We start from the raw sequence: 14,156 nt of genomic DNA, 5'->3' as shown, positions 1-14,156 counted from the left end.
CAGAAGCTACAAAGTAGTTATGTACATAAAATGTCCTATGCCACAAGCTATTGATTTGCTTCTGTGGTTTGCTGATCCAAGACCCAACAAGTAACTGTAGAGATCCGCTTCTTGAAAAATGGATGACTCTAATATTTGTTAAGAAGCTGCACTGGCGACACGACAAGCGACCTCAAAGTGCATCCACAACCGAATAGAATGTTAAGCGCTTGTTTCAATGAAATATTGCACCTGGACGGACTGAGGAGACTTAAACATTTGATAGATTTAAGTGTTTTTTTTTTTTTCCAGAGGACACTACCTTGGCTACTGTGCAGTTGTAGACAGCTGGTTTGTTCATAACACTAAGGTCTACAATCTCACTTCACAGAAGGCTTTTTAAATCTTTACACGAGGTTACTGTTTAACCTAAACTCCGTGGTGGGTGGGAGAAAGTGGGAGGTCCTAAATCATACGAAGAAGACTGGGGGGAGTCACAAAAAGGCTATTGAGTAAGAGGGTGGCACCTGTTTTCTCATGTGACAGGATCTGAGCTCATGAAGACTGTTGTGTAGATGGGGCATCAGAGCGTCTATATTTCTTACCTTACATAACACGTACAACCACACATTCTCCCTGGTTTGTTTTGATCCCTTTACCCTCCAAGTATATCGTCAAGCCTGTGTGCCCATGGGCATGTGTTGGTGGGGTGCGCAGAGAAGTGGAAAAATCATTGGTTTAAGGGTTTTATCCCACATTGAATTTGCAGAATTTCTACCATTGTTGCACTTCTGGTTTCACTGCTGTCTTATTTTCAGATAGACTGCATTTATTACATTCTGTTATTTTAAGAGATATAATTGGGCAAGATTTGAGTGTTGTTAATCAAAAATGATAACTTTTTCACAAATTCTAAAGTGTCCATTGATTAAAGAGTACCACACCACCACTGTGCTTCATAACGACACATACATGACATTGTGAGATCAGATACTATATAAAATACAAAATTTTAAAATGTCAGCTGAAAAATATTTGCAAGACTGGAATGATTAAGAATTAATTAATAATGTTTGTCAGGTTGCAGATGCTACCTCCCAAAATCAGAGAGGTTTGACTGAGTGCAGCCCAATTTCTTTTTCTAATTATTATTGCACCTGAATGCCACTTCATCACGTTTGGAAAGCACAGAGTTCTGCACCCTGTGACCCTTTCTTCACTCAAGATTTGTTGTCATGGTTGAAGCCAAAAGCAAATAAAACAACGTCCTTGGCAAACTCTGTGGGTATGTTTTTATCCTGCTTTGAACAACAAGAAGCCCTCTGTCCTGAAAAGGGGCAAGGCAAGCCGTCGTTATGTAAGACAGAAATGTGATGCATCTGCGGATGTGATGTAAATTCATTCCACACCAGACATGATCTTTCAACGCTCACTTGTGCCCTGTGCCAAACGTGGACTGTACCACCTGCAGTATATTTCATGTTGAAACAAGATAATGGATATCCTCATTCGGGAGAGGAAATAAACAGATTATGTTTGAGATTGTTTTCTAAAAGCAACATGAAGGCAAGCTAAAACAAAACATTTTCTATTAAACCCGAGAAAGAATATTGTAATAGGTTGAATAACAGCATTTCAAACTATGAATGTCGTAGATGCAGAACAATAGCTTCGTATCCCTGACAAAATGCATGCTACTGGGAGCTTTAGAGGACAGTGAACCTCTTTGTGCTCTGACCTCACTGCACAGTCAACAAGTCAAAGGAGTTGGTCTGTGCTCAGAGTAACTATTGGGAGTATCTATTTCTCAAGTAGCACCAGAGCTCCTGAAATACCCCGGCTCTCTCCCGAGGCTACACACAGAGTGTACCTTTTTATTGCCATCTTTTCACTGGTAAAGCATGACCCATTTAAGAGTCCAGTTGAAGTGTTAGGAGGCCAGACCTTCTGGCATCATCCGCCGGGGCAGACAGAAGATTATATAAAACAGGTCATGTGAGTGCCTTTGTGTACTCTCCGGGTAGTCAGCCCTTGTCAGGTAATGCTAATGTGCAAAGAATAGCATATTATGTAATATCTGTTCATGCAACACAAAAGAGCACAAATACATAGACCGTGCAAAGTGACTTTCCGTACAACCAGCAAAGATAAATAATGGTGCACAACAGCTGTATAAATTGCTGCTGGAACCTCCTGGGGTTGGTACCCATTCGACTCACAGTTGAACTTTCTGACTGCCACAAAATTTTTTAAATGATCTTTCCTCAAGTAAAGACATGTCCAATCTGTGTCAGAGAGTGATCATTATAAAGGGGTCCACAGTTTATCACGATACTAACAAACGACATTTCGAAGTTGGCAACAGCATGCAATGAACTAGTTTTCGCAGCTGTATAAGGATATGACACTTGGCGACATACAGCTCAGTTACCTCCGGACTAGTTTTCCATTTGATTGTTTTATTTTCATGGCACTAGAAGTTATTTTCTGATGAAGATTTATTGTAATTTTGAATGTATAGCGCAGTCTTTATCCTACGCTAACACATGATCAATCAAGTGTTAGCGTAGGATAATGACTGGCACGTTCTGCATTACATACTAATTCAGCATACTGTAGGTCACCTGCTTTTTGAATTGAACCCGCAATGTTCATCAATCATAATCAACAAACTTGTATGTATTCTATCTAACGTTGACTACTTTACTCATACAGTGAAGAAAATAAGTATTTAAACGCCCTGCTATGTTGCAAGTTCTCCCACTTAGAAATCATGGAGGTGTCTAAAATTTTCATCGTAGGTGCATGTCCATTGTGAGAGAGATAATCTATAAAGAAAAATCCAGAAATCACAATGTATGATTTTTTTAATGATTTATATGTGTGATACAGCTGCAAATAAGTATTTGAACACCTCAGAAAACCAATGCTAATATTTGGTACAGTAGCCTTTGTTTGCAATTACAGAGGACAAACGTTTCCTTAGTTGTTCACTAGGTTTGCACACATTGCAGGAGAGATTTTTCCCCACTCCTCCACACAGATCTTCTCTAGATCAGACAGGTTTCTGGGATGTTCCTGAGAAACACTGAGTTTCAGCTCCCTCCAAAGATGTTCTTTTCGGTTTAAGTCTGGAGACTGCCTAGGCCACCCCAGAACCTTGATATGCCTCTTACAGAGCCACTCCTTGGTTTTCCTAGCTGTGTGCTTCGGGTATTGTCATGTTGAAAGACCCAGCCACGACCCATCTTCAATGCTCTGACTGAGGGAAAGAGGTTGTTCCCCAAAATCTTACAATACATGGCTGCGGTCATCTTCTCCTTAAGACAGTGCAGTCGTTCTGTCCCATGTGCAGAAAAACACCCTCAAAGCATGATGCTTCCAACCCCATGCTTCACAATAAGGATGGTATTCTTGGGATGGAACTCATCATTTGTCTTTCTCCAAACACTGTAAGTGGAATTATGACCAAAAGGTTCAATTTTGGTCTCATCTGACCACAAAACACATGACTCCTCTGTATCATCCAAATAGTCATTGACAAACTTAAAACGGGCCTGGACATCTGCTGGTTTAAGCAGGGGAACCTTCCGTGCAGTGCATGATTTCAAACCATGACGTCTTGGTGTATTACCAACAGTCACCTTGGAAACAGTGGTCCGAGCTCTTTTCAGGTCATTGACCAAGTCCTGTGGTGTAGTCCTGGGCTGATTCCTCACCTTTCTAATGATCATTGGGACCCCACGAGGTGATATCTTGCATGGGGCTCCTCTCCGATTGAGAGTGACCGTAATGTTTAAGCTTCTTCCATTTTCTAATGATTGCTCCAACAGTGAACCTTTTTTCACCAAGCTGCTTGGCAATTTCTCCGTAGCCCTTTCCTGTTGTGTGGGGTTGTACAATTTTGTCTCTGGTGTCTTTGGTCTTTGCCATGTTACAGGTTTGAGTCTTACTGATTGTATGGGGTGGACAGGTGTCTTTATGCAGCTAATGACCTCACACAGGCGGATCTGATTCAGGATAATACATGGAGTGGAGGTGGACTTTTAAAGGCGGACTAACAGGTCTTTGAGGGTCAGAATTCTAGCTGATTTACAGGTGTTCAAATACTTCTTTGCAAATGTATCACACAAATAAATCATGAAAAATCATACATTGTGATTTTTGGATTTTTCTTTTTAGATTATATCTCTCACAGTGGACATGCACCTATGATGAAAATTTCAGACCCCTCCATGATTTCTAAGTGGGAGAAATTGCAATATAGCAGGGTGTTCAAATACTCATTTTCTTCATTGTACTTGTCACCCACAATCCTGCACACTCTCTTGAACCCTGTAACCTCTACTTACCTGTATGACCGTGTTTCCACCCTCCAGTAGGGCAATGGCTAGAAGTATGCTTTCTTGAAAGATGCGATCGCTAGTAGCATTCATGATGAGGTCAATAACTAGATCAGAAGCTCCCTCTTTATCCAGATGACACTGGACATCAGCTAAACTCAGTTGGCCTCGCCCTCCGATCCCAGGACTGACAACTACATTCACAAATACAGATAATTATTCATTGAACGTTTTTGAGATATACACATTAATTGTGAAATAGGGTAAAATGCTGTTAAAATCATGATTTGTTTAGAATTCTCCCAGGAGTTACATGCCTAATGGACTCTGTTGGCTGCCACATCTTTACACACTTCCTCATTAAAAATATTATTACTTGAAGTCTTTATAAGTATTAGTAGTACAAGTGGATAACGTTCAAAAGTAACTTGCCAAGAGCTATCGAGGATGACATGAATTACTATCATTAGCGTACCTCTCATTATTATTATTTGCTTGATTATCTGCTTAACAGTTTGTGCCCAGATATCCATGAACATTATTAGAGACAGACAGAACAATATACAAAGTCAAATCAATGTATCAATCAAGATGTAGTAAAAGCATTGGCCCAAATGCTTGTTCCAAAAGGATAATGACACAGAGCATACTGCCAAACTGATTGCAAAGTGGCTTAATGAAAACAACATCAAAGTTTTGGCAAGGCTATTGTGGAGAACTGTTCGCAATCCTTTTGAAAATGTATGGCCAGACCTGATAAGGCATGTGTGAGCAAAGTGGTTTACAAACTGATATTTAGCAAATAGAAATAATTTTAGTCATCCTTATTGACCTAAAACAGGCAAGGTTTATCCTGATTTGATTTCACACTGAGAAAAATGAAGAATATAATTTTATATAGTGTACAGAAAAAAAACGGTTGTACCACCATCACCAGTTGTATTGTAAATGTTTCAATTCTGTTTTTTGGCTTTTTGTATGTTAATATGAAAAAGTATAATTTGTCAGATCACGTTGTTGTATCACAAGAAATAAAGAAAATGTTCAACTTTATAATAACATGACATTTCTAAATAACAAATACTCGTCAAATGTATGGTTTGGCGCTATGATTCAACTATATTCAAGGATTTTCCCACATTTAAATGTACTTGACGGAGTACAAAGTTATTTTTGGGGTGTTTGTCCAAAAAGCATACATTTTCTGATCCATAACACAAATACTGTATTGTTGCTGAAACTTCTTTTCTCTAGTGTTGAGTCAGCATACTATGTTATTGAGACTTCTAGTCATGGCTTCGTTAACCAAACTGTCGTGGCTCTAAATCTAGAATGGAATTAGCAAAAAAATGTACAAGATTTAATGTTGCATTGCAGATTGAGGTGATAAAAATACGTACAAAACACAGTAACAACGGTAAATAAATGTATCTTATCTTGATTTGTGGCCCCAAGAGATCAATAAAAATCAAATTCTACAAATTATTATTATTGTTTAGTTCTTTATTTTGTAGTTTTAACGGGAGTGCACTGGAATATACACACCCACCTGTAAGAGGTTTCCCGTGTGGACCAGTAGAAAGTGGACCACTGCTAAATGGCGTGTGACTATCTCGCCTCTGTCCAGATTTTACATTCCCATAGTATCGGTTGACCAAGATCTGCCGCAAAGCTTCTCCCTATGAGGAAAAGATACATTATCTATTTCTGTCCCCAGTTTTCTTTGTTTAAATAATTTACATCACACATTACATGTCAGTTTTCTATAGTTATCTATAATTGACAGAAAATAGTACCTTTAAATAGTATTTTGGGCATTTTTTTAAATTGATCATAAAACACTTCCAGCCCTTCATTTTCTGAGCCGCTAATCCTTGCCGGAGCCTCTCCCAGGTTTCTTTGGCCTGGAAGTGGGGTGCACCCTGAACTGGTTCCCAGTTCGCAAGGCACATGAGTGTCGCACTCATAATCACACCTGAGGGCAATCCAATGAATGCTCATTTTTGGGATGTGCGAGAAAACCAGAGTCAAACCCTGGTCCTTAAAATTGTGAGGCCAACGCTCAAACCAGATGCTCACCTGTGAGCCAATAAAGCACTTTTCCATGAAAATCAATGTGAAAAAATATACACACCCATGAGCTTATAGATGGCTCCGTTTACACAAACATTGTCAAATCAAAACTACATTCTTATAGAATTATGTCTTCTGACCTCAGTCAGTGACATTCAGCGATCACCACACGAATGTATTTTGAAAGGAATAGGGATGTTGTCTCGGTGAAAATTAGTGCAGCATCTACTCTACACAGTCCCTCTAAGAGGAGAGGCACCATAAATGCAGTAGGTCAATGTGCATTACAAAAGTAGCCAATCTTGAATATTGTTATTTCACAAATGTGGTGCGGGAAGGTGAGTGAGCGCCATGCTGTGGAAGCTGTGTGAGTCAGGGGCCACAAAGTGAGTAATTTCTCAGCCGTGAATTCGATGGAGGCCGGAAACTGCACCAAACCAAGTATACCTACCCTCCTCTGATCCTCCTGTTGCTTTTGAGGCTGGTTGGGGTCAAGGTCCTTTAAAGGGTTAGTTGCGTTGGCAGAAAGCAGTCAAAAGAGTGAAAGGGTTAGAATTTGTTAGTAGAGTGCATATTAGTTTTACATGCATGCTGTGCATTAAGTGCAAATTACATCATGAAGGGGTAAGTTGATGTCATGCAGGGTGACTGATATACTCCGTATACATATTCATTTTAAAACACCAACAATGTTTAAGAAATCACTAAATTGCTTATTTACAAGTTAAACATAACAACTACTGTACACTATATTCTCACTCTAAATTAAGAAAACAGATTTAACCACCCTTGACCAACAAAGTAACTGCCTTTGTCAATAACTGAACATTCTAGCATGATGTGACTCCAAGGTTGAAATCTCTTTTGCCAAAGTTCTCGTTTATTCTGTCAATTTTATGTGTAGCTACCAGTGAGAGAGACACAAATCACTGCAATGAGAAGGAAATAAGCTAGTGCAATATACATTGAATATCTTTATGAAACAAAAAAACCCTCAAGTATTTCTTCATAATACAAAGCTCACCGACACAAACCCAGCACATTGAATTTAAAGAGCAGAACGAATTTAAAATGTATGGAAAACAAAGAGAATTCATCTAAGGTCTGATATGAAGCAGGAGAAATGCTATTCTAGATAAAAGGAGAACAGGGGAGTGGAATTGGTATATTATGATGGCAGATCAACAGTTGCAACCCATTGAAGGCACCAGGCCAGTATAGGTCATAAACACACCTCAGCAGGGACTTCTGGTTCAGGTGGAGGGGCCAGCTGATGGGAATAAAAGGATGATGTTAGTCAAAGTTTGCAGATGGTCAGTTAGTGATGATACAACATGGCAAGTCACTTATCCCTTTTGGCAACAATTTAAATATGTGGAAAAACATTGCTTTCGTCACTAAGCTTCAAGTATTCATACAAGGAATTCACGCAACACATAGTATGTATACACATGCCAGTAAGACAGCCATAAAAAAAAAAAAAAAAAAATATATATATATATATATATATATAATATATATATATATATTTGGGAATGGGATTGCAATGTGTGTCGTTCTGTATTATGGGACATCTAGGGCAGGGGTCCCCAACTACTGGCCCATGGACCCATTTGGTCATAATGAGACTAGGCCATGTATCCCAATCATCTGCTCTGAAAACACAAGCAAGCCCTTGGATCTTTTGTAAAGAAAAGAAAAAAAAAGATTAACCCAAGATGGGAAGAGTTTGTTGAAGAGAATCTAGGTCAGGGCTACCCTTCAGTCTAATGATGAGTTGAACTGTTTATACATACATTCATTCCTTCATTCCATCGATCCACCAATTCAAACCTACGGTCAATTTAGAGTCTTCAATCCACCTACTATGCACGTTTTGAGGATGTGGGAGGAAACCAGAGCACCGGGAAAAAATGTGCACAAGGAGAACATGCAGGCTCCACAGAGGGAAGGCCAGATTCGAACCCGGTCCTCAGAAATGTGAGGCATGTGTGCTAACCAGTCATCTGACGTGCTGGCCTATTTACAATATGGATTTCTTTCTATGTCGATCTGTCAAAATTTGCCTTGACATGAAACTGGTCTGTGGTGCAAGAAAGGCTGGGGACCGCTGATCTAGAGTACTGGAGGATGAATGACTTTTGAATAATTCAGTTGAAGCAGCAGCACAACACTATGAGGTAAGACTAATAGCTGCAAAGCTGCAATGTGACATATTTAGTACTCCATGGTTCTCTGTGAAGAACATTTGTATGTACAAAATCACATTTAAAATATTTAAACATACTGTAAACAATGATGATAATGATTGTCTTCACGGTGTGCCATATTTTTGTATTTAAAGCCCTGGAAATTCTTTAACCTTCTCCTTAGTGTTACATTTGAACAACGAACTCCCTTTGATGCTTGTGTAAGATGAGAAACAAGAGAAATCCCGGAAAAAGAAAAGATGAACTACATCTGGGGTTAATTAGAGTCATGTAGGTCAAATTAAAGGTGTAAAATGTTTTAGGTCTTTTTTTTTAAATATACATACACACATATATATATATATATATATCTTAGAAGAGGTCAATGTTCGTCTGCAGATTTTTAGACTTGTCATTGATTGTGAACATGTCATCTACTCTTTTACTGCCAGTTGCCACATTAGTAAAAACTTTATATTCCAGGAAAGACAAAAAGGGAGGGGGGGGGGGTGCGTGGGTGTTGGCTCTTATGCAACAGCTTCCTGATGCTGGCCCAAGCCCAAGAATCGTGCAGTGTTACGTTAAGAAAACTGAGACAGTACCCCTCGATGCTTAAGAATCTGGACCACCTCCTACCGAATGGGTGGGGGTGGGGTTGGGAGTCTCCTGACTTCACCCTCTCTGGCAGTCAAGCAGGACAAATGAGGACAAGTGGAATCTGTCTGACGTTGTTTGCTTAAAACAGAAGTGACGTCAAAGTAAACGCGTAGATAGAGAAAATACGCATGACAGAGTAAAAAGTTAATTTTCATAACACAAACTAGAATGTGGACGGACAAGAATGAAAGGTCATCTTTACAGATAGACAAAATATGTGTGACTCAGAACAATACTTTGTATTACTTTAAACACATTATTTATACAAGATATGTAAAAGCAACATACTTTTTTTGGGGGGGAGGGGGGACACATTATTTCACCCTGACGCATTGAACAGCAAGGAGACTCAGAATGAAACATGTGCATGTGAGGGAAGCATGAGCACATGAAGTGAATGATATAATCGGGCTTGATTACGAGAGTGCCAGCATGTTCACGTGTTGTTTTACCTTCACTGGCGTTTGATCAACTTTCTATTTCAAGAGGAATTAGATCATGAAGAAAGTAGGAAGGGGGCATTGTGGTGTGTCACAGAGAGACAAAAAGGCTAGTGTGTGTCTCAATTAAAATGGCTAAAATAAGCAATTACACACATGATTCTTGATCAAGCTAGCCCAGGGGTTGGCAACCCGCAGCTCCGGAGCCACATGCGGCTCTTTCATCCTTATTCTACTGCTCTATATGGCTTGAGAAAAGAAACGTTGGGTGTCCAATTGGAGTGTAGGTTATTTGTCTCAAAAATGTGTATCAGGTCTTCTTTTTATTTATTTATTTATTTTATTTATGATTAACTTCTTTCTTCAAATCTTTTACAATTTCGGCCTTCTTCAGAGACATTTGACACCACTTGAGAGGAAAGCCCAGCAACACCAAAACTGCACAATATCTGAACAAAGTATTTTAGTCGTGTTTGTAGCTGTACAAGGGTCATTCAATAAATGAGGTGAATTTTTCAGTATAAGGACTTCTAATGCGGATAGAAGGTTACTTTTTTTGCTCCCTCATCTCCCAGCACGGTCACACATTTTTCCCATCTGTGCACAAGCTTCTATATTCCATGAGTGTAAAAATCTTTGGACTGATGTCTCAGCCAGTCGCTCACAACACTTTTGACTTCATTGTCTCTTTCAAACTTCATGCCTCTCATGAACACTTTCAAGGGACTAAACAAGTGAATGTCTGAAAGGGCAAGATCTGGGCAGTAAGGGGGATCAGGGAGCAGTTCCCAGCCCAGCTCGTTGATGGTCAGTACCATTTGGGCTGCTGTGGAGGCTTTGCGTTCTCATGATGCAAGATGACTTCTTCTGGCAGATGACCCCTGCATTTGTTAATGTCTTTCTTGACTTGCCTCAGCAGTTCACAGTAGTTGGTACTCTTCACAGGGCTTCCTTTCTCAAGAAATGAAATAGTTATTGGGCCTTGGATAGCCCAAAAAACAGTGAGCATCACTGTAGGAATAATTGTGATCATAATTATCATACATCTGCTTCTAATAAAGAAATGCTTTGCTTTGCTCTAGATAACGTGGCAGCATCCTAGCAGGAGATAGCAAGAACAAAAACATCTAATCATCAGAACTGTTAGAACTGCTGCCTGTAAAAGAAATGATGACCACACATGTTTTCAGGAATCTTCCACACATGTACACGCACATGAACAAACATGTACACCTTGTTTCAAACTGTTTTGCTTGTCGTCTCCTTTTTGTAACCTCCATGTAAATAAGGGGCGTCTTAAAACTAAATAAATAGATGTGCCGAGGAGAGGATAAGCAGAGAGTGCAGTGGTGAATTGTACGAGACAGTTCCTCTCCTCTCTCCTTGCGAGACTTGAACTGGTGTCTTTGCTTCCTTTTTTGTCCTGTTTAATGAATGTCTGATTGGTGAACCTGACATTTACTTGGTCCTTCGAGCCGGATCTCAAGATACCTGAGGTTTCCAGGGGCTGAGTTGACGTCTAGGCAAAGACCGTGGCCACGGCACTTGAGACCCTTTCCGGGACTGGGCCTTGACTTTGCATCTGGAGGCTGAGGGTTGACGAGAAGCCGAAGGAAGTAAAGGCATCTCTGGTGAGTAGGAAAGTCCCACACTCATGTGGAATGAGTGAATGCGCGTCTGGGTGACTGCGGCAGAACCAAACCTCGAGAATACTAGTCCCTATCGAGTAGACTAATTAGTCTATAAAACTGAGAAAAGGGCAAGGTGTGTCCTGTATGTGAGCTCCGCGAAACGTGTGCATGTGTAAAAGTATGAGTGGAGGTTCGCTACCTCATTTGAACAGGAAATTGAGTGACAAATGTTTTGAGGATGCAGAGGTAAGAATTCTCTGCCACTTGTGGTTGAAGCTTGAGAATTACCTCAAACGGAACGTAATTGTCACCCTGTTCAGGGTCAGTATAGTCACCCTAGGTGAACCACTGACTCCAACAGGGGAAAAACAAATAGCAAAATAGTTGATAAATATCAAAATAGTTGAAACAGAACATCTGAAAAAAAATAAAATAATAATGATGTGTAAGGACTAGAAGTTTGTAGAAAGCAAATGTCCTACTAAAATAAAATTTAAATTTGTGGATAATGGATATGACTTTGCTAGCCAGCTCAACATACACACAAAAAATATATATAGTTAACCTGCAGGATAAAATAATAGAGAAACACACACAAAAAAAAAAAAAAAAAAAAAAACAACTGGACTCAAGATGATGTGAAAATGGCCATTAAAGTATCACATCTCATAAAGTTGATGTAACATAATTATTCCAGGGAATGGAAGACTTGAGAAAATCTTACCACTTAAATGGTGTGGAAGTACAACAAATTTGGATGACAGCAAAGTACTTTCTCACAGCAGCAGGGAGTTCAAGGGTTAATATCGCGCATTTCTGCTAGATTTAGAAAAAAAGCAATTTTTTTCTGCCATTGGAAGAGCAAAATAAAACAACAATGAACCATTTGAAGAATATAGAATTGGAATGACTGCATGTTTTAAAGCAAACAGTGGCATTCCTGAAGATCACACTCCAGGGAGTGTGTATCAAGGGAAATTAAAAAATGCTCTTCATGTGAATTCAAATAATCCTATAAATTGATTGAAAAACATTGGGTTGACAAACCGACTGGCAGTCTGTAATAATACGTTAACCAAACACTACATGCAGAAAGAGTGCTACAAAATAAGAAAAAGAAAATTGACACCTTTCTGAAAGAGAAAGGATAAATTTATGGAGCTTTATGCGAAACATTTAATAATTGTGGCCGCAGATGAGGAAGACAGCAGCCATCTCCCCATCAAAAATGTCACAACTAATGCTCCCAAAATGGAACTTTTTAATTTGTCCCATACGTTTGTTGGGAAGAGATGGGTTGCTGAAACTAGGACTGGTCTTAATTCCCTCTCTGACAGGAAATATAGAAGTAAAAATAAAAAATGGAATTACTGGGAAGACAGTTAAATATCTTACAAAATAAGAATCCAGCACTCTAATATTACACCTTAGATATTCCAAACAAACCTTGCTGCAATCGGCTCGAGACATGATTGAACAACCACAAAATGACGTAGGAAGTGACTCATTGCATGTGACTATGTAGTGTAAGATACTGTAAACCTATAACAGCCCACACCAGACAAAATCATGATTGATAATCTGTACTCAGATGGTACATCAGTCGTGGTGGCAGGAACAAGACTGACTGACAAACAAAATGCACTACACAAGGAATGGACACCACCACACACGACATTACAACGGGAGTGGAAGAGTTTGGGACAATTTGTTTTGGTAGTACGAAATGTTCCTGATTGGACAGAAAAAGAACCAGATTTGGATTGGGACGACTGAACTGTACAGACAAGATCTTATTGGACAGTCTTAAACAATTTGAGACCAGATGCTGCTGTATACATGGTGGTATCACAATCTACACAGACAATACTGGAAAAATAGAGGAATAGCGACAACTACAGGGAACACAGCGACACATGCAGAGCTACTATAAAATTTGCTCACAGCATTTCAATTACCAAAAGAAATAGCCATATGTAAATGTCCAGTACACACATCAAATACAGACAAAGAATCATTAGGAAATGGATTTACAGATAAAACAGCAAAAGAAGCTGCAGCCAAAACCTTTATGGGATTAGCTGACCATGTAACAAATGACGACATACTATGAGATGATGTGTTAAACAAAATGCAACAACAAAGCTTACCAGCAGAACTAAAAATGTGGAAAAAATAAGGTACTACATTACAAAATGGAATTTATGTCAGCACAGATACAAAAAAAAAAAAAAAAAAAAATTCTACCAAAAACATTTTTTAAGTGGGCGGCAATCTTGAGCCATGGGAAGTCTCAGGTCTCAACAGGGGGAATGGTAGCCCTGGTACAAAGGCATTACATGATCCATGGATTTAACTTGTATGCAAAAAACTTTTTTCTTGTGCGACATAATCCACAAGGGAATGTGCATCCAAAACGTGGTCAGTTTCCTCAAGCTACACATCCATTCATCCCTCCATCCATTTTCTTAGCCACTTATCATCACAAGGGTCGCGGGGAGGGCTGGAGCCTATCCCAGCTGTCAACGGGCAGGAGGCAAGGTTAATCACATGCATGGGCCCTAGGCCACTAATGCGTGTCATTCCAACAGAAATCCCAACACAATGTACCCTGGAGGTAATGACTAAAACAACTCCTAACACCATTTGTCAGAAATGTGTTTATCCAACAACTAAGGCAGTAAACGATAAACTGATATTTTCTACTAATGTTGCATTGGCTAATTTCTCCTGTGTTAGCTTTACAGGGACAGATTTTAAGATGGGAAGTCTCAACAAAACATGGTGTCATGATATCCATCTGCAAACTGCCCCACTGCTCCTATGCAGCGATGTGTTGTGGTG

General features: G+C 39.5%; 1 protein-coding gene across 17 annotated transcripts in view; it reads right to left on the bottom strand.

Annotated features, from left to right (window-relative positions):
* itpr1b (inositol 1,4,5-trisphosphate receptor, type 1b) overlaps positions 1-14,156 on the bottom strand; it is a 135,008-nt gene that overhangs the window by 51,391 nt on the left and 69,461 nt on the right. For 11 of the 17 annotated variants that reach the window (XM_061831424.1, XM_061831426.1, XM_061831427.1 and 8 more), the window contains 4 exons: positions 7,630-7,665; positions 6,847-6,894; positions 5,872-6,001; positions 4,332-4,516 (listed from right to left, as the gene is read on the bottom strand). The exons of 1 other annotated variant lie outside the window; for it this stretch is intronic. In XM_061831424.1, the coding sequence (XP_061687408.1) occupies positions 4,332-4,516; positions 5,872-6,001; positions 6,847-6,894; positions 7,630-7,665 (399 nt within the window). The remainder of the gene's footprint in view (positions 1-4,331; positions 4,517-5,871; positions 6,002-6,846; positions 6,895-7,629; positions 7,666-14,156) is intronic. 5 more of the 17 variants (XM_061831433.1, XM_061831436.1, XM_061831437.1 and 2 more) reach the window with 2 other exon arrangements.

Source organism: Syngnathoides biaculeatus, chromosome 10, assembly GCF_019802595.1.
Source record: "Syngnathoides biaculeatus isolate LvHL_M chromosome 10, ASM1980259v1, whole genome shotgun sequence".
Taxonomy (NCBI): domain Eukaryota; kingdom Metazoa; phylum Chordata; class Actinopteri; order Syngnathiformes; family Syngnathidae; genus Syngnathoides; species Syngnathoides biaculeatus.
The sequence above is the reverse complement of the archived record's forward strand: the minus strand, read 5'-3'. Positions and strand labels throughout refer to the sequence as shown.